Genomic DNA, 26,349 nt, shown 5'->3' with positions numbered 1-26,349 from the left:
ACAAGAATGTCGAGAATTATCGTATTTGTCAAGCTTTCATAATCCAGATTATGACGGCTGCCAACGACTGCTACAGTAAAGTTTGGTTTTGGATCGGATTCAAGCGATCAAGTAGTCTCGCTTGTGTCAGTTGACAGTTGTTCGATTATGTATGCATATAAGACGTTTTAAGCATCCCTAGAAGCGAAAAAGTCATTTCTTGTGATTTATGCCGTGGTCGGACACAAAGTGTCTCAATCTCAAACAATGACGAATGCTTTCAGATTTGACAGAACTCCTGTTCGATTGGAACTAGGTGACTATGGGGGTGACAGAAAATCGACGGTCGTTGTTTTGACGTTTCGTCTCTTAATATTTTGTTTTTCTATGCTTATTAGTCTGATACAGTTCAACTTCGCTAGAGGGATAACCAACTTGTAAGAGCGTTTAATCCATGCCTACCTTATGGATCAAATAATCTGACATCTAGCTTGTGTTGTTTGACAGTTGTTCTTGATTCGTTTTGAGCACCCCTATAAATGTTACTTTGATTCTATGTAGGGGTGCTCGAAAGTTTTTTTTTAAATTAAAATACGAAAGAAATTCTTTCCAGCATTTTCGCAAACTCGAAATCCAAATTCACGCATCATCGTACTTCAGCTCGATCGTTGAATTTGCGTCATAAGAATATTACTTCAATTTAGATCTCAAGCACCGACCGGGACGGTCGCAGCCGGGTGCCCTGCAACGCAACCATTTCCAACAGCGGCAATAATTGGCGGCAAGTTTCGAGCAAGTACTCAACCTGCCAAACATTCAGGCAAACAACAATTGAACAGCAATTACCCCTGCGATCGATGGCGATCATAAGAGCTAGCAAATGTTGACTCTCAAGCTCAAAGCTGGATTAATGAACTTTTGGCTTCGCGTTCGCTGTGACCTCCAAATTTTGCAGCTCCGTGACCCGCTGTGGTACTCGAAGATATTCCGAATCATCATTACCGGGTGGTTTTGCGTGTTTTGTTTGCCTCTTTTGGAGATGTTTTGAGGTTTCCACTTGATTTGAACGACGCACAATTTTTGGGATTGGCCTGATCCCCATCACTTTCAAGTGTGCCTCTCAGTCGAGTTTGTTGATGACGACAGCTGCACTTGACATTTGTTGCCATGGGGTCATAACCCTTCGGCACTCGGTTCTGGATCTTTCCAGATTCTAAGCCGTCGCCCTTGGAATCATCCAGGTTGTTGTTCGAAAGCAAACCGTTAATTTGTTTCAGTGTCACTCAAAATCTGACAGATGGCAGTGCTGCCACCTTCCTCGAACAGTCATCCAGAATTTTCAAATTCGAATTTAATTCGACTAATTAATACTAAATGAAAAAAGTCCCTCTCGAGTCTCGATCACTACGTGATCCAGTGCGGCTATTTGTTTTGCTCGCAAAACCGTTTCAGCAATTTGCACTTCATCAACGCAACGCCAGTGCTGATGACAGACAAACAGAGACGGAGACGAAGACGGAGACAAGGGGACTCAATCCGATTGAAAAATCATCCATCCTTCGCTTGTGTTGCAGCAGCAGTAGTGCTGGAGCTGGTGCAAGCGCTGGGAAATGTAATATTTTTATGTGCTGGCAATTAGCATCTGACTGCGAAACGGTTGGTGATCATCAGCGTCTTCATCACAAACCAAACCGTCAGCAGGATGACAACATGTGATTCGTCGTCACAAAAAATCGCGATTTATTGCCGGTGGTCACGCCAATGTTGACAACTGGGCGGCGGCAGTGATGCCGGTCGGGTGGGTTGGCAACCACGATCGGGGTTTCCCGGAGATCGTAAACAAATAAGGTCGTAGCATGTGAACCAATCCGGTTCGACTAATTGGCTGATCCCAGTCCAGGCAGATTTATCGCATTCCTTCATTCCTTTCTGACCAGTTATACTACGCAATAAAAGCATTCGCAAAGTGCGCACTGCGAATGCAATTTGCTAAACCAAAAAACCAGAGATGCTAATCGATCGTTGTTTTTGTTTCTCTCTCTCTCTTGCAGTTCTTCTTCGTGATGCGCAAAAAAACTAGTCAAGTGTCGACGCTGCACGTTATCCACCACGGATGCATGCCCATGTCCGTGTGGTTCGGCGTCAAGTTCACCCCAGGTAAGTGTCCCTCCCCTCTTCGGAGGACTGGATTGTGTGCAGAAATACCAACAGTGTTGCCAGTTTTGGTCGTCCGAGATTCTATACTTTGGAGTTTTCCACAATTACACTCGAAATTCTTGCAGAATTCCACTCGGAATTCTTGCAGAATTCCACTCGGAATTCTTGCAGAATTCCACTCGGAATTCTTGCAGAATTCCACTCGGAATTCTTGCAGAATTCCAAATCGGAATTCTTGCAGAATTCCAAATCGGAATTCTTGCAGAATTCCAAATCGGAATTCTTGCAGAATTCCAAATCGGAATTCTTGCAGAATTCCACTCGGAATTCTTGCAGAATTCCACTCGGAATTCTTGCAGAATTCCACTCGGAATTCTTGCAGAATTCCACTCGGAATTCTTGCAGAATTCCACTCGGAATTCTTGCAGAATTCCACTCGGAATTCTTGCAGAATTCCACTCGGAATTCTTGCAGAATTCCACTCGGAATTCTTGCAGAATTCCACTCGGAATTCTTGCAGAATTCCACTCGGAATTCTTGCAGAATTCCAGTCGGAATTCTTGCAGAATTCCAGTCGGAATTCTTGCAGAATTCCAGTCGGAATTCTTGCAGAATTCCAGTCGGAATTCTTGCAGAATTCCAGTCGGAATTCTTGCAGAATTCCAGTCGGAATTCTTGCAGAATTCCAGTCGGAATTCTTGCAGAATTCCAGTCGGAATTCTTGCAGAATTCCAGTCGGAATTCTTGCAGAATTCCAGTCGGAATTCTTGCAGAATTCCAGTCGGAATTCTTGTAGAATTCCAGTCGGAATGCTTGCAGAATTCCAGTCGGAATTCTTGCAGAATTCCAGTCGGAATTTTTGCAGAATTCCAGTCGGAATTCTTGCAGAATTCCACTCGGAATTCTAGCAGAATTCCACTCGGAATTCTAGCAGAATTCCACTCGGAATTCCAGCAGAATTCCACTCGGAATTCATTCAGAATTTCACTCGGAATTCTTGCAGAATTAACACTAGCTATACTTGCAGAATTCCATTCGGAATCCTTGCTTCCGCTTTTAATTCTTCTAGAATTCCGCTTGTAACTCTTCTAGAATTTCGCTTGGAATTTTTCTAGAATTCCGCTTGGAATTTTTCTAGAATTCCGCTTGGAATTCTTCAAGAATTCCGCTTGGAATTCTTCTAGAATTCCGCTCGGAATTCTTCTAGAATTCCACTTGAAATTCTTGTAGAATTCCGCTTGTAACTCTTCTAGAATTCCGCTTGGAATTCTTCTAGAATTCCGCTTGGAATTCTTCTAGAATTCCGCTTGGAATTCTTCTAGAATTCCACTTGGAATTCTTCTAGAATTCCGCTTGGAATTCTTCTAGAATTCCACTTGGAATTCTTCTAGAATTCCACTTGGAATTCTTCTAGAATTCCACTTGGAATTCTTCTAGAATTCCACTTGGAATTCTTCTAGAATTCCACTTGGAATTCTTCTAGAATTCCACTTGGAATTCTTCTAGAATTCCACTTGGAATTCTTCTAGAATTCCACTTGGAATTCTTCTAGAATTCCACTTGGAATTCTTCTAGAATTCCACTTGGAATTCTTCTAGAATTCCACTTGGAATTCTTCTAGAATTCCACTTGGAATTCTTCTAGAATTCCACTGAGTTCTTCTAGAATTCCACTTGGAATTCTTCTAGAATTCCACTTGGAATTCTTCTAGAATTCCACTTGGAATTCTTCTAGAATTCCACTTGGAATTCTTCTAGAATGCCACTTGGAATTCTTCTAGAATGCCACTTGGAATTCTTCTAGAATGCCACTTGGAATTCTTCTAGAATGCCACTTGGAATTCTTCTAGAATGCCACTTGGAATTCTTCTAGAATGCCACTTGGAATTCTTCTAGAATGCCACTTGGAATTCTTCTAGAATGCCACTTGGAATTCTTCTAGAATGCCACTTGGAATTCTTCTAGAATGCCACTTGGAATTCTTCTAGAATGCCACTTGGAATTCTTCTAGAATGCCACTTGGAATTCTTCTAGAATGCCACTTGGAATTCTTCTAGAATGCCACTTGGAATTCTTCTAGAATGCCACTTGGAATTCTTCTAGAATGCCACTTGGAATTCTTCTAGAATGCCACTTGGAATTCTTCTAGAATGCCACTTGGAATTCTTCTAGAATTCCACTTGGAATTCTTCTAGAATTCCACTTGGAATTCTTCTAGAATTCCACTGAGTTCTTCTAGAATTCCACTTGGAATTCTTCTAGAATTCCACTTGGAATTCTTCTAGAATTCCACTTGGAATTCTTCTAGAATTCCACTTGGAATTCTTCTAGAATGCCACTTGGAATTCTTCTAGAATGCCACTTGGAATTCTTCTAGAATGCCACTTGGAATTCTTCTAGAATGCCACTTGGAATTCTTCTAGAATGCCACTTGGAATTCTTCTAGAATGCCACTTGGAATTCTTCTAGAATGCCACTTGGAATTCTTCAAGAATGCCACTTGGAATTCTTCTAGAATGCCACTTGGAATTCTTCTAGAATGCCACTTGGAATTCTTCTAGAATGCCACTTGGAATTCTTCTAGAATGCCACTTGGAATTCTTCTAGAATGCCACTTGAAATGCTCCTTATATTCAATTTGGAATTTTTCTAGAATTATAGAGTTACACTCTCACAGTTATTAACATCCGTTTTTTTTATTTTGTTAATCCCTTTTTCCCGCATCAACAGGTGGTCACAGCACCTTCTTCGGACTGCTCAACACCTTCGTACACATCGTCATGTACACGTACTACCTGTTCACGGCCCTAGGACCCCAGTTCCAGAAGTACCTCTGGTGGAAGAAGTACCTCACCAGTCTGCAGATGGTAAGTTCATCATCCGGAAAGAGAATTCAGATTAAATTTTACCTATAACTGTAATCGATGTCGTCGCATCGCGTTCATTTACAGATCCAGTTTGTCGCCATCATGGTGCACGCCTTCCAGCTGCTGTTCATCGACTGCAACTACCCGAAAGCCTTCGTCTGGTGGATCGGAATGCACGCCGTCATGTTCTTCTTCCTGTTCAACGAGTTCTACCAGAGCACGTACAAAGCGAACAAGGTGGGTGTCCTTTTGTTTTTATTGTTTTCATTATTATATGATAGATAACCGTAAAACCGTAATGTCTTCCTCTGAGGGAAGTTTGCTCGATAGTGGTGCCGAAATTTTTGTTCTTAGTCAGAAATGGCGGAGGAAAATAATTCAAAAAAAAACTAAGAAAATGCGTCCAGCTTCACCCTTAAGGGGAGTGACACTAGACCAAAAATAAATAAATTTAATATTTTTTTAAATATACTTGTAACCAAAATTTAAATAAATTCTTAAACATAAAATTATCACTAGGTACTCTTGAATCGTGTTTTGTGGTAAAGAATCTGGATAAAGCTTTATAACCTCATTATTATTAAGTTTTCTTGAAAATCTTGCAAATATGGCGGTGAATTTTTTTCAATGAAGATTAGAAACGCTCTGCATGTACTGAACTATCTCTTCCTAGATATGGACGGGACAGACGAGGGACCAGGTCATTCTATGACATGTGTGTATAGTCGTCCCATATAATCATCATCATGAAAATTGTAGTCCGATGCTCAGTGTATTCTATGTGAAGAAATCGAGTCTTCTTCAGTCAGATTTCGTAACCTTCAAACTCCGAAAGCATGCCTTAAGATACTGACTGACTGACTGACTAACCCGAACTAAACTGGACTGTCGCCCCTCCAATCTGCGCAAGGTATTTTGTCAATTCATTATCACTCGTTGATGATGGTATGGACATATGCTCGGACCAGGGATGCCAGATGATTTTTTCAAAAATCTGTATCAGAGTTTTTAAAAATCTGTATTTATCTGTATTTTCCACATATATTTTTTTGTTACCGATTTTTCATGAAAATTGCGTCTTTTCATAGACAGCTTGTCGCGTGCAGAAGTTTTACCGAAATCATTCATGCTGATCATTCATGATTATTATTATTATTATATTTTATTAAATACACTTTACCAAATAAGTTGGCATTCGTGTCCAAGATCATTCATGATGTTTTTTTTTACCGAAATTCTGTAAAATACCGCATTTCTATTAAATGTTGTCATTTACCTGTAAATCTCTAACGAAGTACGGTCCAATATTTTTTTCTAAGCAGCAAAGCAAGAATCAGTAAAACGAATTACCGAATTTTCGGGAAAACTTTAATGGAATCCTGCACAACATTGTGCTTTATCAGCACAAATTGCTCAATATTCCAGAAAATTGTGCAGAAAATATGAATGCAATTGGCTTCGCAAAAATCAGCTAAATTTACTAGTTATCTACCAAAAGTGTTCTGAATGTAGCGTTGCAATGTTAAAAGAAACAATTGTATTTGGAAATTTAATTTAAAAAAAAAATATTGGGGCTTCTCATATTTTAATTAAAAAAAGAACTTGATGCAAAAATATCGATATTCACATGAGAGCAAGCAATCGGATTGCTTAACACTTCAGGAGGCGAGCCGTTGTAAAAAACTACCAAAAAACCTTGGTTGTCGTATACAGCGCGAGTGCGGTGCAGTTTCAGCTACTTGATGGCGTGCGTCCTGAAAGGTTAATTATACAATCTAGCTTAACCCATTTACTATTATTTTTTTTTGAAAATTTTAGACTAAGTTTAAGTCTTTAAGCCTTTTCCAAGATAAAACTTGGATATTTTTTCGGATCATGAGATTGACAATTTTCGTTTTCTGAAGTTATCTAAAAAAAAAAACAAAAATAGGAGCTATTTTTAAATTTTGCTATTTCTATTAACAATATATTTTGTCAGCAACAATTTCCCTACCACCGTTTCAGTTTTACCTCAAACACAATTTGAAAGCAAGTTTAGTTGTTTCAAAAAGGCTTATGAACCAAGTATTCTTTTCCACGGTATTCGTATTAAAACAAAAATTTTCATCATCTTGAATGTTCGACGGAAAAAATGTTTTTGATGAATTTGAATATGTACATTATTTGTTGGCTGAAGAAATCGGATTTCATGGAAATAAAACAAAAACAACTCACTTAAATTGCAAAAAAAAACAGCTTTCATTTCACATATATTATTCACCACTTTCAATTTAGGTGATTCATTACTTAAAGCAAGTTTAAAAATAATGAAATTTATCTTGCATCTCAATAGTTTAATGAATTTACAAGGTTCTTGGCAGTTTTTGTCAAACATAAATATCAAAAAGATACAGTTTGTTTGATTTTGTTTTTGAAAATATCATTTTCTTTAAAAAAATGATTTAAGGCAAAACTGGAAGCATTTCCTCATTCATTGGTTTTTGATTTTTTATTAAATAACGAAGCATGTTCCCAAAGTCGGTTTTCGTGTATTTATAGAGTATCCATACTCTATTGGATATCCATGGATTAAGGTATCTCCTGATTTTTTTCTGGTGGAAATGTTTTTCGTTTTGCAGAAACCATTTTTAAACAAAATTTCAGAAAAAAATGATTTCTAAAACGAAAAACATTTTCCTCCAGGAAAAAAAAATCAGAAATTACTTTGATGCATACTCTACATGTGCACGAAAGCTGATTTGGAAAATATTGCTTCGTAATTTCATAAAAAAGCCAAAAAATGATGAAATACGTCCAGACTTCAGCCTTCAGACTAAATATTGCAGGAACGATGTAAAAGTTATTGTTCACCAAAATTTAAGTTTTTACATTAAAAAAAAATTAACAAAAAATCGCCCATGATGCATGCTTATTGTTGGACGTTTGATGTCTCATAAATTTTGCAATTTTGAAGGCATTTATTCAAAAAAAAAAAAATTTGAAGTTTAAGGTCCACTGTGAAAAAGATGGATGAATAAATGCTTTTATGTTCCTTATATTTTTTGTCACTTCATCTTTCATCTTGGGCAAACCATTTTATAAGCAAAAAATATGAGGAGGAAAAATCTGTATCATATTTTTGAAATCTGTATTTTATCTGTACTCTGTATCCTGTCTGTATTGACCTCCAAATATCTGTATAATACAGAAAAATCTGTATATCTGGCATCTCTGGCTCGGACATATATGTAGATGTAAGCATGCATTGGACATAGACAACTCACCGTATAGTAACGGCACAACATCACCACATCATTCGGATGGTTTGTTCTTGAAATTTTTCGCCCTACCAAACCAGCCATTGCTGGTAGGTTGGTTTATTTACTTTTTCTATACGTCCAAGACAGTTTTTTGACCGCCAACGTCAGTAGCAAAACAAAATACAATACGGGTTGTCGCTTGGACGGGACCGCTGACACCCGATCACTGCGGCATAACAAAAATATGGCTTATTTTATTTTTCAACTGTTGGTGTTTACATCAACGTGCAGGAACACAATGGATGCTTTTCTATATGGTGGATATGACAAAAACAGGATCTTCAACCCCTTTCTAGATTTCTGGTTTGATTCACAAAACATGGCTTAAGAGTACACATTTACTTATTTTTAGATGGTTTTGTTGGTTGTAGTTGATAATATATTTATTTAGTGTCACACCCCTAGCTTTTAACCCATATTTTGAGACATTTTTGTACAGTCAGTGTACGTCAGATGGGAACATTTTTGAGTCCGACGAATCTCATGTGAAATTTGCCGAATTCCGTCACTTTGAGGTCTACCGCATATGTCAAACTAGAGCTGCTTACCATTTTATATATAAAATGGATTTACTCCTGCTGATCAACTGTGGGAGTGCGCCAAGCGGGTAGTCCATTCCCCTTGAAGTTGCTTGTACAGATACAGAAACGTATGCTTGTTCATATTTTTCAGAACGTTGTGTTGTACTTTATTGAAGCAACTATGATATCGGTAGCTGCTGAACCGGTGGTGTTGTTATGGCATTTAAGGTGAAACGGGACGCCGTGTTATTTTTCCTATCTTGCCTCTCTTTCTAAAAATTTGCCTCGCGATTTTGAAGATGGTAATCTCGAGTTCTATCGCACTGAAGATGTTGAAAACCAATCAGCATATGCACTGCAAGTGAGCATACACAATGATAGGTTTTTGTTGCAAAATATGAAGTAGAATCTGAGATTACCATCTTAGTAGCCACAGAGCAATGGCGGATATTTCCTCGACCGTCCCGTCCGCCCTTAAACCAGCTTTTTTCAAACATATTATTTCTTTGCAATCGAGTTTGTACTACAAGTGTTGTTCGAACCATCAAACCACACTGCTCAGCCGTGTGGCTATAGGTTCAACTGGTGACAGCTGTTGTTGGTTGGTGTTCTACTTTGCATTGGAACTATTATGCAACGGTCATCAGTTTCTTATTTTGGTAGTTATTTCCAATCGAAGCAACCTGTTTGATTTGTTTACCTGTCTCCACGCTGGAAGGAATGCGCCAAAAAACTTGAAATTTCAAGTGTGAAGCCGTGAAATTGAAACTTGGTAAACTAGATTGAAATGTGCTTTCATATGGAGAAATAAAACAGCATAAAAGCTCTTAGCGTAGGGGAAAACGCTTGAAGTTTGTTTTAGGGCAACTTAAGGAATACATTTGAGGAGCGAAAAATGCAAAGGGGTGTAGGGATCATTTTGATCTTTAGATTTCATGCTTTTCAGGATTTTATATGGAATGACAAATTAGTAGAAAACTATGAGCCTCATTTACTTGAAAGTGGGTTTTTGTCACTTACAGCCCCCTTTAACCTCCTCATTTATTTAACTGACAATGAAATTACGGCTACTTAGATTAACTTATGTCAAGAATACTTAGATGTACTTCACAACACTCCTCCTCAAACGTAGTATTCTTGTTTCAATCCAGCAGCACTTCTGAATGTCTGCAGCTTGGTTTTTGATAGTGATTTCGTCCTCATAACTAGTATTGCTAGTACTGATACTTTGATAAAAACTTTTTTTTCTTTCTCAACTCCTTCGTAAAAGCGTATTTGTATTGATCACTTCTCGATCATTTCTCCATCCAACTGTCGAATGCAACATTGAGTGTCTTCCAGTATCGTGATCTGTTGTTTCTTCTCTCCATTATCCATTCCAAAAAAATCGCATCTCTGCTAACAACCAGCTGCAGCGATTTCATATCCAGCAACCTCAATGCCGGAGAATACCCAACAAAAGTCATCTTTGGGAAACAAGGCTCAGCTTTTGCGTCGTTGCTTGCAAATGTGCACATAAGCTTGGGATCCAAAAACACGTAGATGCTTCTTGTCCGGTTGTATTCTTACCACAAAATACCACAGTTCATAAGGGGTTGCATCAATGGATCTTGAAGGAAGAACGTTTTGAAGATAGACTGCCGTATTCATAGGCTCCGCCCAGAATCGGTTAGCTTGTATCTAGTCTTTTCTGAAAGTTTGCGGTTTCTACGTTCTGCGACGCCATTGGATTGTGGTGAATAACTTCTAAAGTGCTGCGCCAGAATCCCGTTGTGTTTGTAGAAATTTCGCAAATATGCACTGATGTATACCACACACAAACAGACGTAACACCTTGAACGATTTTCATGGAAATCCATCGCCCAGTTCACACTACCATCACCTGGTGGAAAAGTTGCACGAATCACTGTGTTGTGCAATATCGTCAACAAAAGGCGCTAGTGTGAAACGTCAAACGCAAAGAAAAACGATACGAGCGCCTCTGGTTGTGAAAGCCACAACTATGAAAATTTTAAGTGATCGTTAAATGCGTGGTCGATGGAAATTTTGCAAGTGTTACGTCTGTTTGTCTGTATGTATACTCTACACCGTTATCCGACCTAAAGGCTTTATGAACCCGTCCATGCTGCGTCTTGACCATTTTTATATATTTTCACATATGTACATTATAGTGCCGAGTACGATTCCATGGGACCGCAAACATCCGTGTATAGTAGGTTCTTTTCTGTCAATTTTGCGACCAGTTTTCGAGTTTGCTTCCCTTCGAGACACGGTTCGCAGACATCTTGAATTCCGTAGTCACAAAAGATATTATAGTACAAGATGAAGATTGTCGCTCTCGTCGCTGTCCGCAACATCTCCGGGCCATATCTGTCAAACGGTTTGTTTACAGCATCAGCTGGTGGCGATGAAAGGCTAGCATATGAAAGTGTCTGAAATAGAATATGTCAGCCTCCATTCTGAGTGACGAAATCCTGAAAATTTTTGTAACTGAAATCAATGATTTAAGTAATCTGAGCCGAACATTAACCATAGAAATTTTTGTCAGGTTTTTCAACGCCGTCTAACAAAAAAAAAAATCTAATTTTGTTTTAAGAAACGAGTACTCCGCATGTGAGAAAAAGTGATTCAGGGTATAATCAAATGTTGAGATAGAAACATTGAAAGGCAAATGAGAGGAACTAGGGATCCCAATGCAAATCGTGCTGATTATCGTCGATGATCAGCATAATCGGTGTAGTGATTTCAAGACATCCACATTTTGTTTTGACAGATATGTACCTGAGATGCTCCGACGCCAGAACAATGGGACCACTAGCGACAATCTCTATCTTGTACTATAATATCTTTTGTGGGAATGCATTATTTCTCTGCAGCAATTGGCCAATAGTAACGAGGTAATTTTATACTGGGTTCCCGGTCATTGTGGAATTCTGGGAAATGAAAACGCCGACAATTTAGCTAGACCGGGTGCGGCATCAAGCTTTGTAGGCCCTGAACCTTTCTGTGGAGTTCCTGAGTGTGCTCTTCGGATGAAAGTAAAAACTTGGGAAATGTCCACGGTAGAATCTAATTGGAATGCCACGGATACATCCAAGCAAGCAAAAAGGTTCATAAAACACATTGCAGAAAAAGCCAGGTCCATACTGAATCTAAACAAAAGAGATCTCAGGGCAATTACTGGTCTGATGACTGGCCACTGCCCGAGTAAATATCATCTAAGTAAGATTGGAAAAATACAATCCTCCAAGTGTCGTTTCTGTCAAACGGAAATCGAAACTGCCAAGCATTTACTCTGCAACTGCGGAGTGCTGTACCACAGAGATGCCAGATTATTTTATCAAAAATCTGTATCAATACAGATTTTTCTGTATCACCGTATTTGAGGATGTAGCAGATACCGAGAGTCCAAAATTTCAATAGAAACTTAAAAAAAATGTACTGCTTTTTGACAGTTTTTAATTTTTACAGGTATTTTTTTTTCAATATTTGTGAAAATGTTCCCCTTTTCATAAAGTCTTCAAAATTTAAGCATCAATTTAAAAAGTTTTCATTAGATTTAGTGGGAATAGCTTCAAATTTAATGCTTTCTGGAGAAATCTGTATAACATTTAAAAAATCTGTATTTTTCTGTACTCTGTATCTTGTCTGTATGGAAGGTCAAAAATCTGTATAATACAGAAAAATCTGTATTTCTGGCATCTCTGCTGTACCATCACAGATTGGCGATATTTGGTAAAGGGTTTCTAGAGCCCTTGGAAATTTGAAGAAGTAATCCCAACAGGGTAATAATCTTAATAAAACGAGTTGTGCTTAGTTGGGATCAGGTGTTACATCAACCATTGTCCATCACAACTCTACTACATCGAACTGGTTGCCGTTGCACTGCTTTCACTTTCTACCCTATCATGGTAAAATGATGAGCACGAGGATGCTGATGTGTGTCTGTTGATTGTTCCTGTTTCCAGTCCGATTGGAGATCCATTATGACCATCTGCTCATGAAGCAAACGTGTAGCCACTACGCCACGGGCCCCGGCAACCGTATTTTGCTTGTTCATAAACTGAGCGGTTGGTACGAACCCTACTCATTGTCTTTTTTTTTAAACGACACGGACACATTTAGTACTTCCAGTGAGCTATTCGCTCTTTGAAGGAAGCACGACACTAGATAACGGACTAGCATGCAACGCCCAGTGGCACAACCGAAACCTTTTCCTGACAGCTGCGGCGGGAATCGAACCCGCGCTCCTAGCACGATGCGACTAAATGCTTGGTGACACTAGCCGCACGACCACGAAGCCACACCAGTCTTTATCGTTGATTTAAAATCGTTGTATAGTAGGCCTGGCCGCTTCAATGCTTGTAATGCATCTCCGATGCACTGCAACAATAATAATGACAAAAAAAAATATGGAAATGGTCGATTCTATCATTTTCCAGGATTCTTTTAACGAATGACTGTGCATGTGTAGACTAGACTAGACTAGAAAACTGCTTTCAAATTTTTCATGATGACGATTATGTGAATAACGACTTCTTCCACCTTAACCGGGAGTCTAACGTACGTTGCGTACAGTACGCTGGATAGAGAACTAGGCCCGCTGTCCAGCGCACACTATGCCCGACGTTGGGTTTCACGTATATGAATTTGGCGGAAAGTCGATTGTCGCGTGTGGCGAATCTTTCGGTTTCAACTTCAACGACAATATTTTGTCTTTTTCACAGTTGGTCATCTTACTTACCTCAGCGGACGGGCTTAGGCCTGGGTGGCCTCTGCTGTACATAGTAGCCGTCTCTATTCCACTCGGTCCATGGCTTTGTGTACCCAGTTCCGCACTCTGCGAAGGGTCCGCAGATTGTCCTCCAGTTGTTCATCAGGGCGAATAATTTTATAATACGAAAAGCATCTGCGTTTTAATTTTTCAACAAGAGGAGTCTTTTATATTTGGCTGGCGTTGAGTTTCGAGATATTTGACTCTAGAAGCTTTTTGCCACAATGTGCAAGAAAATTTAAACGCAAGCCATATTTGAACTGATTTAACTGGAAGTTTATGTTGCACGAACGAAGTTTTTATTTTCTTTCACAAACCGCATTACAATCTACCGTATCTTAGTTTGATTCGAATCAAACACCGTAGTTTGAAACTAAAGGATTCAGCAGCCTAGTTCTTTTGCCTTCAGCCCTCAAAGGCTGTATTGACCTCGTCTAACGTTGAAGGTTCTACAGCCTGTCCGTCGTCATCGATTCGAATCCGGATTCGGTCTGTTGCTCTTCCCACCATTCAACAGTACCTCGAAGTGCTCACTCCACCTGGCAGTCAAGGTGCTGTATTATCTCCGTACACCGTTCACAGTTTCGTAAAACCTCCGCATATCATTCTGTTCCATGAACTCTTGTGCCTGAGCAATAACATTTTTCTTATGCTTTCGTTTCATTTTGCGGTGAATTCGGTTTTCGGCTACTCTTGCTTAGGTATATCGCTCACTGTTCTGCCGGGCAGCATTCTTCTCGTCCGTTACCCTCTGGCACTCCTCGTTGAACCACCCGTTCCTAGGTCATCTTTGAGCAGTGCGACATAGTAATCTGAGTCGTTGTTGGAACCCCTCAAAGTTCTAACATCAATGACGTCCGAATGCCGGCCATATACCAGTACATGATTGATTAGGTTGCACACTTTGCCCTTTGGGTGTCACCAGGTATGCTTGTGAATATCCTTGCGTCCAAAGTAGGTGAATATAATGGTCATCCTCCTGACTGCAGCAAAGTTGACTTATTTCACCGTCCTGAATTCACATTCACCTGATATGAGCCATCGCACTACTTGATTGGCAGCCTCGCACCACATCAACTTTCAGAAATTCACGAACCAAAAGATTCACTCGTCCAAGTTCATTCAAGGTTCTGACGTTTCAAATAACGAGTTTCAATTATAGTCTTTACTTCGGTGGCGGGCCGGTTTTCGGCCCATTTTTTTCTAATTTTATTTCTCATGGTGTAGAAAGGCTTCTATAGGCTACCTTACCGGGGTTAGGCATGCCTTTTTAGGTATAGCTGAGGCGATACAGCATTTTTAGGGCAGACGCGGGGAAACGGAAAATTTACAAATTGTCAGAAATGCTATAAATGTAGAGCGCACGGTTACGAAGCTTAGAGTCAGCCGTGTTTAGAAAAAGCCTGCTTCCAGATTATTCCAGTATTCTATGAGCTCTTCCAAAGTTTTGACCATTTTACATGTGTATATCGCGTGACAGGTACTTTATGCACAAGGAAGGCTAGGAAGTATCCTTTACGAAAAGTTCCTGGACCGATCGGGAGTTGAACTCGATACAGATGCGGCTACATGTGTCTTTTAACACGTATTCCTTGCAAATTCTCGTCATTTTATCAGACATATTTGTTGGCCGACCTTCGAAATGAAGAACGATTAAGATCTCAAAAGAAAGACTACGCGCCGTGTTGCTAAGGACTATCGTATATTTAATGTTTCTCTCGAAACGTTTACTCTGGGACGGGACCCGTCAGGTGCTAGTGCAAATACTAAACCATTTGCCTGTCAGAAAAGACCACTTCTGATTGGTCAATTTGACAAAAGCAGCGTTGCGTCCCGATACGTTCGTTTACAAGAGGACACTCTGTTGTTGAGTTAGCCGTGTTGCTAGTAGTTACGGGTTTTTTGAATCTCGTATGATTGATAATTAATAACTAACAACAATAATCGTTTTTCTCGTTTGCTGTGCTGTTTTTGTCCGGAATCGACATGGTGAAATGAAGTGCAAAACGATAAATTATGGGCGCAGTGATGTGTATCATTCTGGGCTTCATTTTTACTAATTTTCGAAGAGTCCGAAGGATTGCCGGCAAGGGACGGAAGTCTGGGTGAGAGATCCAAACGAGGAAGATCAGTTTGTTTACAAACTCATTCTTCGAAGTAGAATGCTAAATAAAACTAGTTAACAAGTTTTGATTGATTTGCATATGAAAAGTGTTGGCAGCACTAGAGCAACCCCCGTATGAACAGCAACAAAAATAATAAGAGGGCTTGTACCAGTGAGCTGTCACGTCCCGTCCCAGCGTTTACTTATTGACTAAAAGGCATAACATAAAAACAAATAACATACACTTGTACAATGTTTAACGTGACAGTGCTGCCAGTTTATAATGGGCGCACACTGTTCATCCAACAATATTATGCTACGATCTATGTGTCTTCAACTATAGAATTCTGCAAGGTGACGTCACGAATGAACGTTCGATTCATTCTCGTTCGTCCCTTCCTTTTCCCTCTCACGCGAATTTTGACATTTTCCGGTGGTTTGTTTTGATTCCCATTCGTTGCCGTTCTTTTCTCTCTCGGAGAGAAAATTGATGTTAAATTTCGATGCAAAACTCTATTGCTAACCACAACTGTTTTCTTCTTATATTTTCAGCTGAGAAAAGCGGCAGCCGCCGAAGCCAAACGGCTGGCAGCAGAAGAAGCCAAACTGCAGAATGGCAGTGCTGCCAGTAGTAACGGTAGCGCCATCACTGCCAACGGACACCACGGGAAGAACGGTTCGGTGCACCATCACAGTAACGGCAGTGCCACCTCCAACGGCACCTCGTTACTGTCCAACGGCGTCGGCAATGGCAACAAGGCCGCCGACTACTACGTTCGGGGCGATCTCCCGGCCGAGATCGAGATCACGCAGCGACAACCCAGCAGCCGCAATCAGGTCCAATAATAGCGAATACGATAAAACAGACACTTCCCCGTACGGGAGGCGATAGGACACTCACAAATACCCATACACACATACACAGACAATATGCAATCCAACATACTTCCCTGGCTTCCTTTTTGCTCCTCTCAACGAGAACCAAAAGTTCCCCTTCCTTCCCTAGTACACTCCTTCACGCATACAAAGCGCAGTGGTTTCTATTGTTATGATTAATTAATTTATTGTGAAACTTCTTTAATATTATTAATTCATAAACCAACACACACAGACCAACACAAAGACACACACAGAAAATGTGAATGTGAACTCGCTGTCAAGTTTTTATTTGTATTTCCAGTTTTTTTTTGTCAATCTCTTCTTCGATCATACATACACACTGAAACATATTCACACCAAATCGGGATAAAAATCGTCAACATTCGCAATAAAGTGCAAGCAAAAGTATATTTTATCATGATAAAAAACATGCGAAACATGTACACACCGAAAAAAAAAAAATTGTTACTTACTGTTTGTAAAACGAAAATTACGAAAAAAAAGTTTTAATCAACAGAGAAGCATGAAAACAATCAAAACACGCAGGAAATGTAAACCAAACAAACAAAGCACACAGTTACACACAAAACACACACAACACATATACAAAAAAAAATGTAAGCAAAAGCCAAAACAAACTAAGCGAGAGAGAGAGAGAAAGAGAATAAATGAGAGGTGAAAGCTTTTCCGTTTCGATCTTCGTCGTCGCCGGCCCGGCCCGCCCTTCTTCGATGGTTGGATGCGGCGACGACGATAGGAGAGAAATGTGTTACCTTTATTTAGAGTTTTTAAATAAAGTGTTAGTAACTTGCGCGGTGATAGCAGCGTCAGCCTGGCAGGTTCGTCTTACACTGTGGGGAGGATTCAGGAAAAATTAAACAAAAGAAAAATGAACATGGAACAAAACAAAACAGAATGAAACCAAACAAAATGGCGGCATCTTTGGAGTGGTTTTGTTTAGAGCAGTGTAGGGAAGTAATTTGTGAATGTAAAGGATTAAAATCAAAGAGGAACTACTACTGGGCGAAGAGCGAGACAGGCAAGCATATAATTTGTAAATAGTTTAGATAACCTAAAAGCGTAGGCGTTAAGGATGTAGGTTTAAGGTTATACAACAGCAGTTAGTGGAGGATGAAAAAAGTGAACTAACGGTGAAGATTCTAAAAAAGAAAACGCCAGACAGTACCCTTTGGATGCTATATTTTACCTATCAACTAGGATTTTTTTACTTATTTCAATTATTAGGACACGACTGTTAGGACAGGCACACACAGACAGCTTTACAATGTGAGGAAAATAAATGTGTATTTGTTTTAGTGGCTTCTCTGGCATATTGGGCCAATTTTTTTGGATTTCTTCCTTCTATCCCTCTCGACGAAACGGTAAGATCATTCAACACATACACACCCAAACACGATCATCAACCCATACAGACAAACCACACTGATTCAGGAACAGGAACTACATACTTTAGTAAGGCTACAACAGTAGATATCAAGTCTATGATACACACAAAATACAAAACACACAAAAATAGAAGGTGTTTAGGGGACAGACAGACAAAGATGCCTCTGTCGTTATGTAGGATATAAACCTAAAAATGATAAGAAACGAAAAAACTCTAATGTGATTTCTTTATTTTTTTTGTAAGGAAAATGCAAAAGCAAGCAAATTGTGTAGTAAGGAGAAAATGTAAAAAAAAAAAAAAAATATTGAAGAATATTCCGCCGCAAACAATTTCAAATAATTGTTAAACCCAAAAGTAGAGAAAAGAAAAACAAATGCTTACACCCATCGAGTGCGCTCCGTGTCCATACTGTATATCCGCTTCGAGTACGAGTATGCATATATACAAAAGAAAAAAAGCCATTCGCAGAATATTTACAAATCACATACACATAGACACAAATACAGATCAACTTCAGCGCCATAAGCATTGGAAGAGCAGTCACTTCAATGGCGTGAATCTGGCGAAACAAAAAAATGAAAGTCGAACAATGTACATTGGTTACAGACACAGAACCAGCTGTTAGAGCGCTTGGGCGGTCAATCTAATAAAAGGTAAATATTGCTGAAAAAAAGCAAGTCTGATTGTGGTTCTGGACGATCCGAAATTCCCAGTTTTGTGAGTTTTTGTTTATTTGAGAGCTGAGCAAATCTCCCGGAACAAATCAAGCCCTTGGGAGGGTTTGTGCTTCACCTCCACATCGCCTACAAAGCTTGCTTTTGTCAAGGCCTTTACAGTTCCGCGACTTGTGTCCTGGTTCAAGACACTTCAAGCAAACCGCCGGTAGCTCGTGTTTGCCCAGTGGATGTGGAGCGAGTAGAGGGCATACCGACCAGTCAAACTTATTAGCGTCTACCACAGATAGCTAAAACAAGGCCACCTGTGTCCCAGCCGGGCCATTCCGTTGCAAAGGGCTGCGGTGGATACCTGTCCCTGACTGTTACCACAGTGCTGTGATTACGATGTCCAGGTTTTTTAAACCTTAGTTGCCTCAGCAGCGACAGCCCTCATCTCTACATCTTCTCGAAGGACCTCTTGCACTAGACACTTGTAGGCGGCGCTTGTACGGGTTTTGCCTCGCTTAAACGCGAGGATCAGCTCGCCGATACGAGTACGTTGAATACTGCGTACATTGGCTACAAGATCCGAGAGCTTAGCATCGCTCCACATCGCCTTCAAGAACTCCGAGTACTCGTCCGTCTTGATGACGAGGGCGTCACCTTTCACGCGCTTGGCACCAGCCCTTCTTATCTCTCCTTGGCTTGGAATTCCTACACTCCTGTTCCTCTTTATTCTTTCTCATCTTTTTCTTCCTGTCCTTTCGGTTCAAGAGGTGACCTCTCCGTCACTCGCCCTTACTCGTGGTGTCTGAGGACCTTCCAAAAAATGGTCGCACCCCTTTTGCTCCTTTCGATTCAGAAAAGCCGACTTCTTCGGACCCACCGTTCGTAGCTTTCAGGGACTCCTGGATCTCAGAGTTAAAAACCTCCTGGCCTCGCGAGCGTCGCCTGGAAGCTCCACCCGTTACGGCTACCTCGCACGCTTCTACGATATATCGCCATACAATATTTTTGCGATTTACTTTTAGCGGTTTTTCGCGCATAGAAGCTAGCGCCTTATTGGTCGATGCGGAGAGTAGGAAAACAGCCGATGCAGGTAATGGATTACCGGCAGGGAGTGCGTTCAATGTTGCTCATCAGGAGTAAAATCATTTTATTTTGTATGGCGAAAAGCATCTAAACTCGAATTTCTCAAAATGAAAAGCTTTTACCGAAAAAATATTTGGTAGGCACCAAACCGGTCATCATTGTGCACAACCGCTACCAAATATTTTTTCGAATAATGTGTTTCACTTCGAGAAATACGCCATTAGGTGCTATTCGCCATACAATATTTTTGCGATTTACTTTTAGTGATCTTTCGCGCATAGAAGCTAGCGCCACATTGGTCGATGCGGAGAGTAGGAAAACAGTCAAAGCATTTAATTCATTAATGAATTACCTACCAAATCCAAGTCAAATTTATCGAAGTGGAATACATTATTCGAAAAAATATTTGGTAGTGGTTGTGCACAATGGTGACCACTATTAAGCCTACCAATTATTTTTTCAGGAAAAGCATTCTATTTCAAGTAGGGTCTTGTACCATTTGGGCAGGTGTACCTATTTTGGGCACTTGTCGCTATAACTAAATCAATTTCAAACCGATTGATTTGAGTTTTTGTATAGAATTAGATGCTGTACGTACCTAACCCTATACAAAAATTCAAATCAATCGCTAAAAGTAAATCGCAAAAAAAATGTATGGCGAATAGCATCTAAAGTCAAATTTATAGAAGTGGAATACATTATTCGAAAAAATATTTGGTAGTGGTTGTGCGCAATGGTGACCACTATTAAGCCTACCGATTATTTTTCAGGAAAAGCATTCTATTTCAAGTAGGGTCTTGTACCATTTGGGCAGGTGTACCTATTTTGGGCACTTGTCGCTATAACTAAGTCAATTTCAAACCGATTGATTTGAGTTTTTGTATAGAATTAGATGCTGTACGTACCTAACCCTATACAAAAATTCAAATCAATACGTTTGAAATTGACTTAGTTATAGCGACAAGTGCCCAAAATAGGTACACCTGCCCAAATGGTACAAGAAAGACCCTAATTCAAGTTTAGATGCTTTTCACCATACAAAACTAAATGGATTTACTCCTGCCGATCAACTGTGGGCGTGCGCCAAGCGGGTAGTCCATTCATTCAGCAATCGTAGATCCATTCTCCGCTCCTACTCAGCCTTAACGATTCATAGCAATGCTTGTCAATCTATGCACCCCACACACGCAACCCCCACAACCCAACAGTATGGTCACTTGAGTATCCCTGGGGTTTAGATTACATGATGGTCAGGGATCACAGCCGTCAAAACGTTCCACACTTTATCAGAGCTTGCGACCTGTAGTCATGATGATTTCCGCTATGGGAAACCATGATGGCTAGCGGTGTTAAATAACTGTGAGGGGTACCCATGTACCCAAAAGGCATCGTTTTCGATCCAGCATCTCATTTACCCCCTCAATCACTCATTTCTTGGCACGAGCTTCTCAAAACCATGAACCTTGTTTGATAGATTCATACCACCGTGAAACAGGTGATAGGTGATCCGTAGTAGTGCTGTTCTATGCCGGCTGCTACACTGCAAGCAACTACCACCTCCCCTCCCCCCTTGTGGATTTAAAGCTTCACATAAGTTTTTCTGAATCTACAGGGAATAGACTAAGTGATCGGGACAGGTAAAATTTTCCCTTCTCAAAAAATTTTCAAACAGCTGTAATTTTTCGAAAAGTGCATCAAATATTCTCAAATTTTCTCTGTAAGTTGATCAATGTATCATTGAAGCCGCTACTCACCGCATCAAAACAAAAGCATCACCATATATGGAAGGTCACACAGTGACAGCAGTCGAGTTACGTCAAACACACAAGGCTACGGTGGCGCTATCTGTTCATTTCATAGCGGCCGTTTTAGTTATTTTAGTGATCCATTAGTTGTGTATCAGTGGACATAATTTGGAAAAGATCGGGTTATTCTGCACGAAGTTATAAGCATTTTAGAAAAAGCACAGAGAACAGACATCCAAGTCCAGTTCCAAAACTGTGTAAGGAATTTAACGGTCATTTGAAATGGCAACACAAGTGGCAATTCCGTGGCGGCGCTGCTATCGCAAAGTTCCCGTGCCGTTGTCAGTGGTGAATATAAAACTTATCTAGATATGTATACTCACCACTGATTGTGGCAATTTGCTGTATGGTGGCGCTAGTGTTGTCAACGCCAAAAATATTTGAGTTCCTACACAGTTTTCGAGAGAAAATTTGTTCTAGCTTGGATGTCTGTTCTCTGTGGAAAAAGGTATAATCATCCGATAGCCAACTTTGAGCTGTAATATCTCCTGATTCAACGAACCGAATGCAATGAAGTTTTGTCCATTTATGAGTGATACACAACTAGTTGATCAACTTGCAGTGAACATTTGAGAATATTCGATGCACTTTTCGAAAAATTTCAGCTGTTTGAAAATTTTTTTAGAAGAGAAAATTTTGCCTGTCCCGATCATTTTGTCTATCCTCTGTATTTTTATTCCCACACGGAGCCGCCAAACTACCCAAAATTGAGTTCTTTTGACGCAATCCCATAGTTCGGCCCAATAAGCCAAATTTGAGTAAATCGATTAAACTCACACTAGGTAAATTGCCTTCACCTCCAGCAAAAACATTTACTTAAGAGTAGGTAAATTCAACCCAAGAACCCCCCCCTCAATCAACCCAAATTTGAGTAAACCTGCATTTACCCAAAATTGGCTTATTGGGCTCAAGGACCCCCGTTGGGTAGATGCATCTCTGTTTGATTTTGACAACATTGGTGAGGGAAAGAGGGAAACAACCTAATTTTGGGTAACTAGTTTATTCGATATACTCAGCTTTGAGTAAAATCGACCCAAAAATTAGGTAGTTTGATTTCTCCGTGCATAGTTCCAGAAATGAGTAAGTTTCAGCTGAATTTTGACTAACTGTGCAACAGCGTGTACAGATCAGTGGCCCTCTAGCGGTGAGTAGAAGAAACTCAACCATGTGCTCTAGTACTTCCTCCTATGCACTCAAAGAGTTTTTTACTCATCTATTGCAGTCATTTTCAATGCGATTTGTTATCAACTCTGGCGTTCGATTTGAATGAATGAATGAATTAACTACATCGGCTGTTTTCCTACTCTCCGCATCGACCAATGTGGCGCTAGCTTCTATGCGCGAAAAATCGCTAAAAGTAAATTGCAAAAGTTTTGTATGGCGAATAGCATCTAAAGGCAAATTTATCGAAGTGGAATACATTATTCGAAAAAATATTTGGTAGTGGTTGTGCACAATGGTGACTACTATTAAGCCTACCAAATATTTTTTCAGTAAAAGCTTTTTATTTCAAGTAATTCAAGTTTAGATGCTTTTCACCATACAAAGTAAAATTGATTTACTCCTGTTGATCAACTGTGGGTGTGCACCAAGCGGGTAGTCCATTAACTACATCGGCTGTTTTCCTACTCTCCGCATCGACCAATGTGGCGTTAGCTTCTATGCGCGAAAAATCGCTAAAAGTAAATCGCAAAAATATTGTATGGCGAATACCATCTAAAGGCAAATTCTTCAAAGTGGAACACATTATTCGAAAAAATATTTGGTAGTGGTTGTGCACAATGGTGACCACTATTAAGCCTACCAAATATTTTTTCGGGAAAAGCTTTGTATTTCAAGTAATTCAAGTTTAGATGCATTTCGCCATACAAAATTAAATTTATTTACTCCTGAAGATCAACTGTGGCTGCGCGCAAAGCGGGTAGTCCATTAAATGCTTTGGCTGTTTTCCTACTGTCCGCATCGACCAATGTGGCGCTAGCTTCTATGCGCGAAAAATCGCTAAAAGTAAATCGCAAAAATATTGTATGGCGAATAGCATCTAAAGACAAATTTATCGAAGTGGAGTACATTATTCGAAAAAATATTTGGTAGTGGTTGTGCACAATGGTGACCACTATTAAGCCTACCAAATATTTTTTCAGTAAAAGCTTTCTATTTCAAGTAATTCAAGTTTAGATGCTTTTCACCATACAAAATAAAATGGATTTACTCCTGCTGATCAACTGTGGGTGTGCGCCAAGCGGGTAGTCCATTTATTGCGGCGCTCATAATAAATCCACATTGGGCGGCGGCGATATACCCGCGAGGAGATTCCCGCGATACAGACGCAATGTCAAAATCGAACAGATACTGTCACCCACCCAGCAGCATCGCAGCAGCCTTCAGGCCGTTCATACCAAAACAAAAGTTAACACAATGGCAACTCAGGTGGCCAGAAATCGTATTTAATAATAAATATTTATCGCGACATTGATTCAATATACGCATACGCATCACCTCGTCGGCTTTGTGTTTAATAATCGGGATGTTATTTAGTGATGCTGCAGGGGGATGCGGCTGCATTTTTTTCCATTTCCACATTGCGTCTGTATCGCGTGCATCTCCTCGCGGCTATATCGTCGCAGCCTCATGTGGATTTGATATAAGCGCCGCATGTAGATTTTCTGACCATCAGGTCGCTCATAGTGGTGCGGTCATATTTTTGCAACTTGATGGAAAAGAAGAAGACTAACGCGTTTTGCGGATTTATCTTGCAAGGCACAATAATTTTGTATGGCGAAATGCATCTAAACTTGAATTACTTGAAATACAAAGCTTTTACCGAAAACATATTTGGTAGGCCTAATAGTGGTCACCATTGTGCACAACCACTACCAAATATTTTTTCGAATAGTGTGTTCCACTTTGAAGAATTTGCCTTTAGATGGTATTCGCCATACAATATTTTTGCGATTTACTTTTAGCGATTTTTCGCGCATAGAAGCTAGCGCCACATTGGTCGATGCGGAGAGTAGGAAAACAGCCGATGTAGTTAATTCATTCTGCTACATGTATCGAACTGGTGCATTTGTGCTGCCTTCCACTTTTCTACCCTGTCCCCGGTAGAATGATGAGCACGATGATGCTGTGGGTTGCTGTTCCTTTTGGGGCTGTTCATAAACCACGTAGACCAAAATTTGGTCATCTCAGACCCCCCCTCCCCCCTCGTAGACTTTCGTTCATACAAAAATTTTAAAATTTGTATGGAGCGTAGACTTTGGCCAGACCCCCCCCCCCTCCCCCCAAAAAGTCTACGTGGTTTATGAACGGCCCCTTTCCAGTCCAATGAATTACCTACATCGGCTGTTTTCCTACTCTCCGCATCGACCAATGTGGCGCTAGCTTCTATGCGCGAAAAATCGCTAAAAGTAAATCGCAAAAATATTGTATGGCGAATAGCATCTAAAGGCAAATTTATCAAAGTGGAATACATTAATCGAAAAAATATTTGGTAGTGGTTGTGCACAATGGTGACTACTATTAAGCCTACCAAATATTTTTTCAGTAAAAGCTTTCTATTTCAAGTAATTCAAGTTTAGATGCTATTCACCATACAAAATAAAATGGATTTACTCCTGCTGATCAACTGTGGGTATGCGCCAAGCGGGTAGTCCATTGAGGGACGTCCATTATGAGTTGCGGTTCGCCGATATCCAAATTCCGGGTCCGTTAGAGCTATATGCTCCGAAGAGGGTCTGGTGTCAGCTGCTCTCGGGGGGAAGAGCAACTGACGAAAAATTGCAAGTACCGGGGCTGGGATCGAACCCATGACCATCCGCTTATGAAGCGAACGTGTGGACCACTGCGCCACGGGCCCCGACAAATTAGATGCTTTTCACCATACAAATAAATACAATGGACTACCCGCTTTGCACGCAGCCACAGTTGATCAGCAGGAGTAAATCAATTTAATTTTGTATGGCGAAATACATCTAAACTTGAATTACTTGAAATACAATGCTTTTCCCGAAAAAATATTTGGTAGGCTTAATAGTGGTCACCATTGTGCACAACCACTACCAAATATTTTTTCGAATAATGTGTTCCACTTTGAAGAATTTGCCTTTAGATGGTATTCGCCATACAATATTTTTGCGATTTACTTTTAGCGATTTTTCGCGCATAGAAGCTAGCGCCACATTGGTCGATGCGGTGAGTAGGAAAACAGCCGATGTAGTTAATCCATTAACTACATCGGCTGTTTTCCTACTCTCCGCATCGACCAATGTGGCGCTAGCTTCTATGCGCGAAAAATCGCTAAAAGTAAATCGCAAAAATATTGTATGGCGAATAGCATCTAAAGGCAAATTTATCGAAGTGGAATACATTATTCGAAAAAAATATTTGGTAGTGGTTGTACACAATGGTGACTACTATTAAGCCTACCAAATATTTTTTCAGTTAAAGCTTTCTATTTCAAGTAATTCAAGTTTAGATGTTTTTCACCGTACAAAATAAAATGGATTTACTCCTGCTGATCAACTGTGGGTGTGCGCCAAGCGGGTAGTCCATTGCAACGTATGTGACGATGTAATATAAAGTTAATATGTTGAATGGTTGTAAGTAAATACTCCAAATAAGATACGGAAATTCAATTTAATGTTAAAAATGTGTAAAACTTCTTTAGAGTAGAAGAAGGATGTGAGATATAAGATGTACCAAATAAAGCTGTAATAAAGAGAATGATCACATCAGGCGAAATAGCGCATTTGAATGTAATGCGAACTGTCAAGCAGACAATGTTAGCATCCCTGCTTGCGTAGCAAC

The 26,349-nt window shown here is 40.0% G+C and overlaps 1 protein-coding gene across 2 annotated transcripts in view; it reads left to right on the top strand.

The window, feature by feature from the left end:
• LOC109402404 (elongation of very long chain fatty acids protein AAEL008004) overlaps positions 1-18,361 on the top strand; it is a 71,286-nt gene extending 52,925 nt beyond the window's left edge. For both annotated transcript variants that reach the window (XM_062847162.1, XM_062847163.1), the window contains exons 5-8: positions 2,031-2,136; positions 4,866-5,002; positions 5,087-5,239; positions 16,253-18,361. In XM_062847162.1, the coding sequence (XP_062703146.1) occupies positions 2,031-2,136; positions 4,866-5,002; positions 5,087-5,239; positions 16,253-16,546 (690 nt within the window). In that variant the 3' untranslated portion in view covers positions 16,547-18,361. The remainder of the gene's footprint in view (positions 1-2,030; positions 2,137-4,865; positions 5,003-5,086; positions 5,240-16,252) is intronic.
• The last annotated feature ends 7,988 nt before the right edge of the window (positions 18,362-26,349 follow it).

This window comes from Aedes albopictus, chromosome 1 (assembly GCF_035046485.1).
Source record: "Aedes albopictus strain Foshan chromosome 1, AalbF5, whole genome shotgun sequence".
In the NCBI taxonomy this organism is placed as follows: Eukaryota; Metazoa; Arthropoda; class Insecta; order Diptera; family Culicidae; genus Aedes; species Aedes albopictus.
Note: the sequence above shows the minus strand (reverse complement) of the source record. Positions and strands in the feature narration are given on the sequence as shown.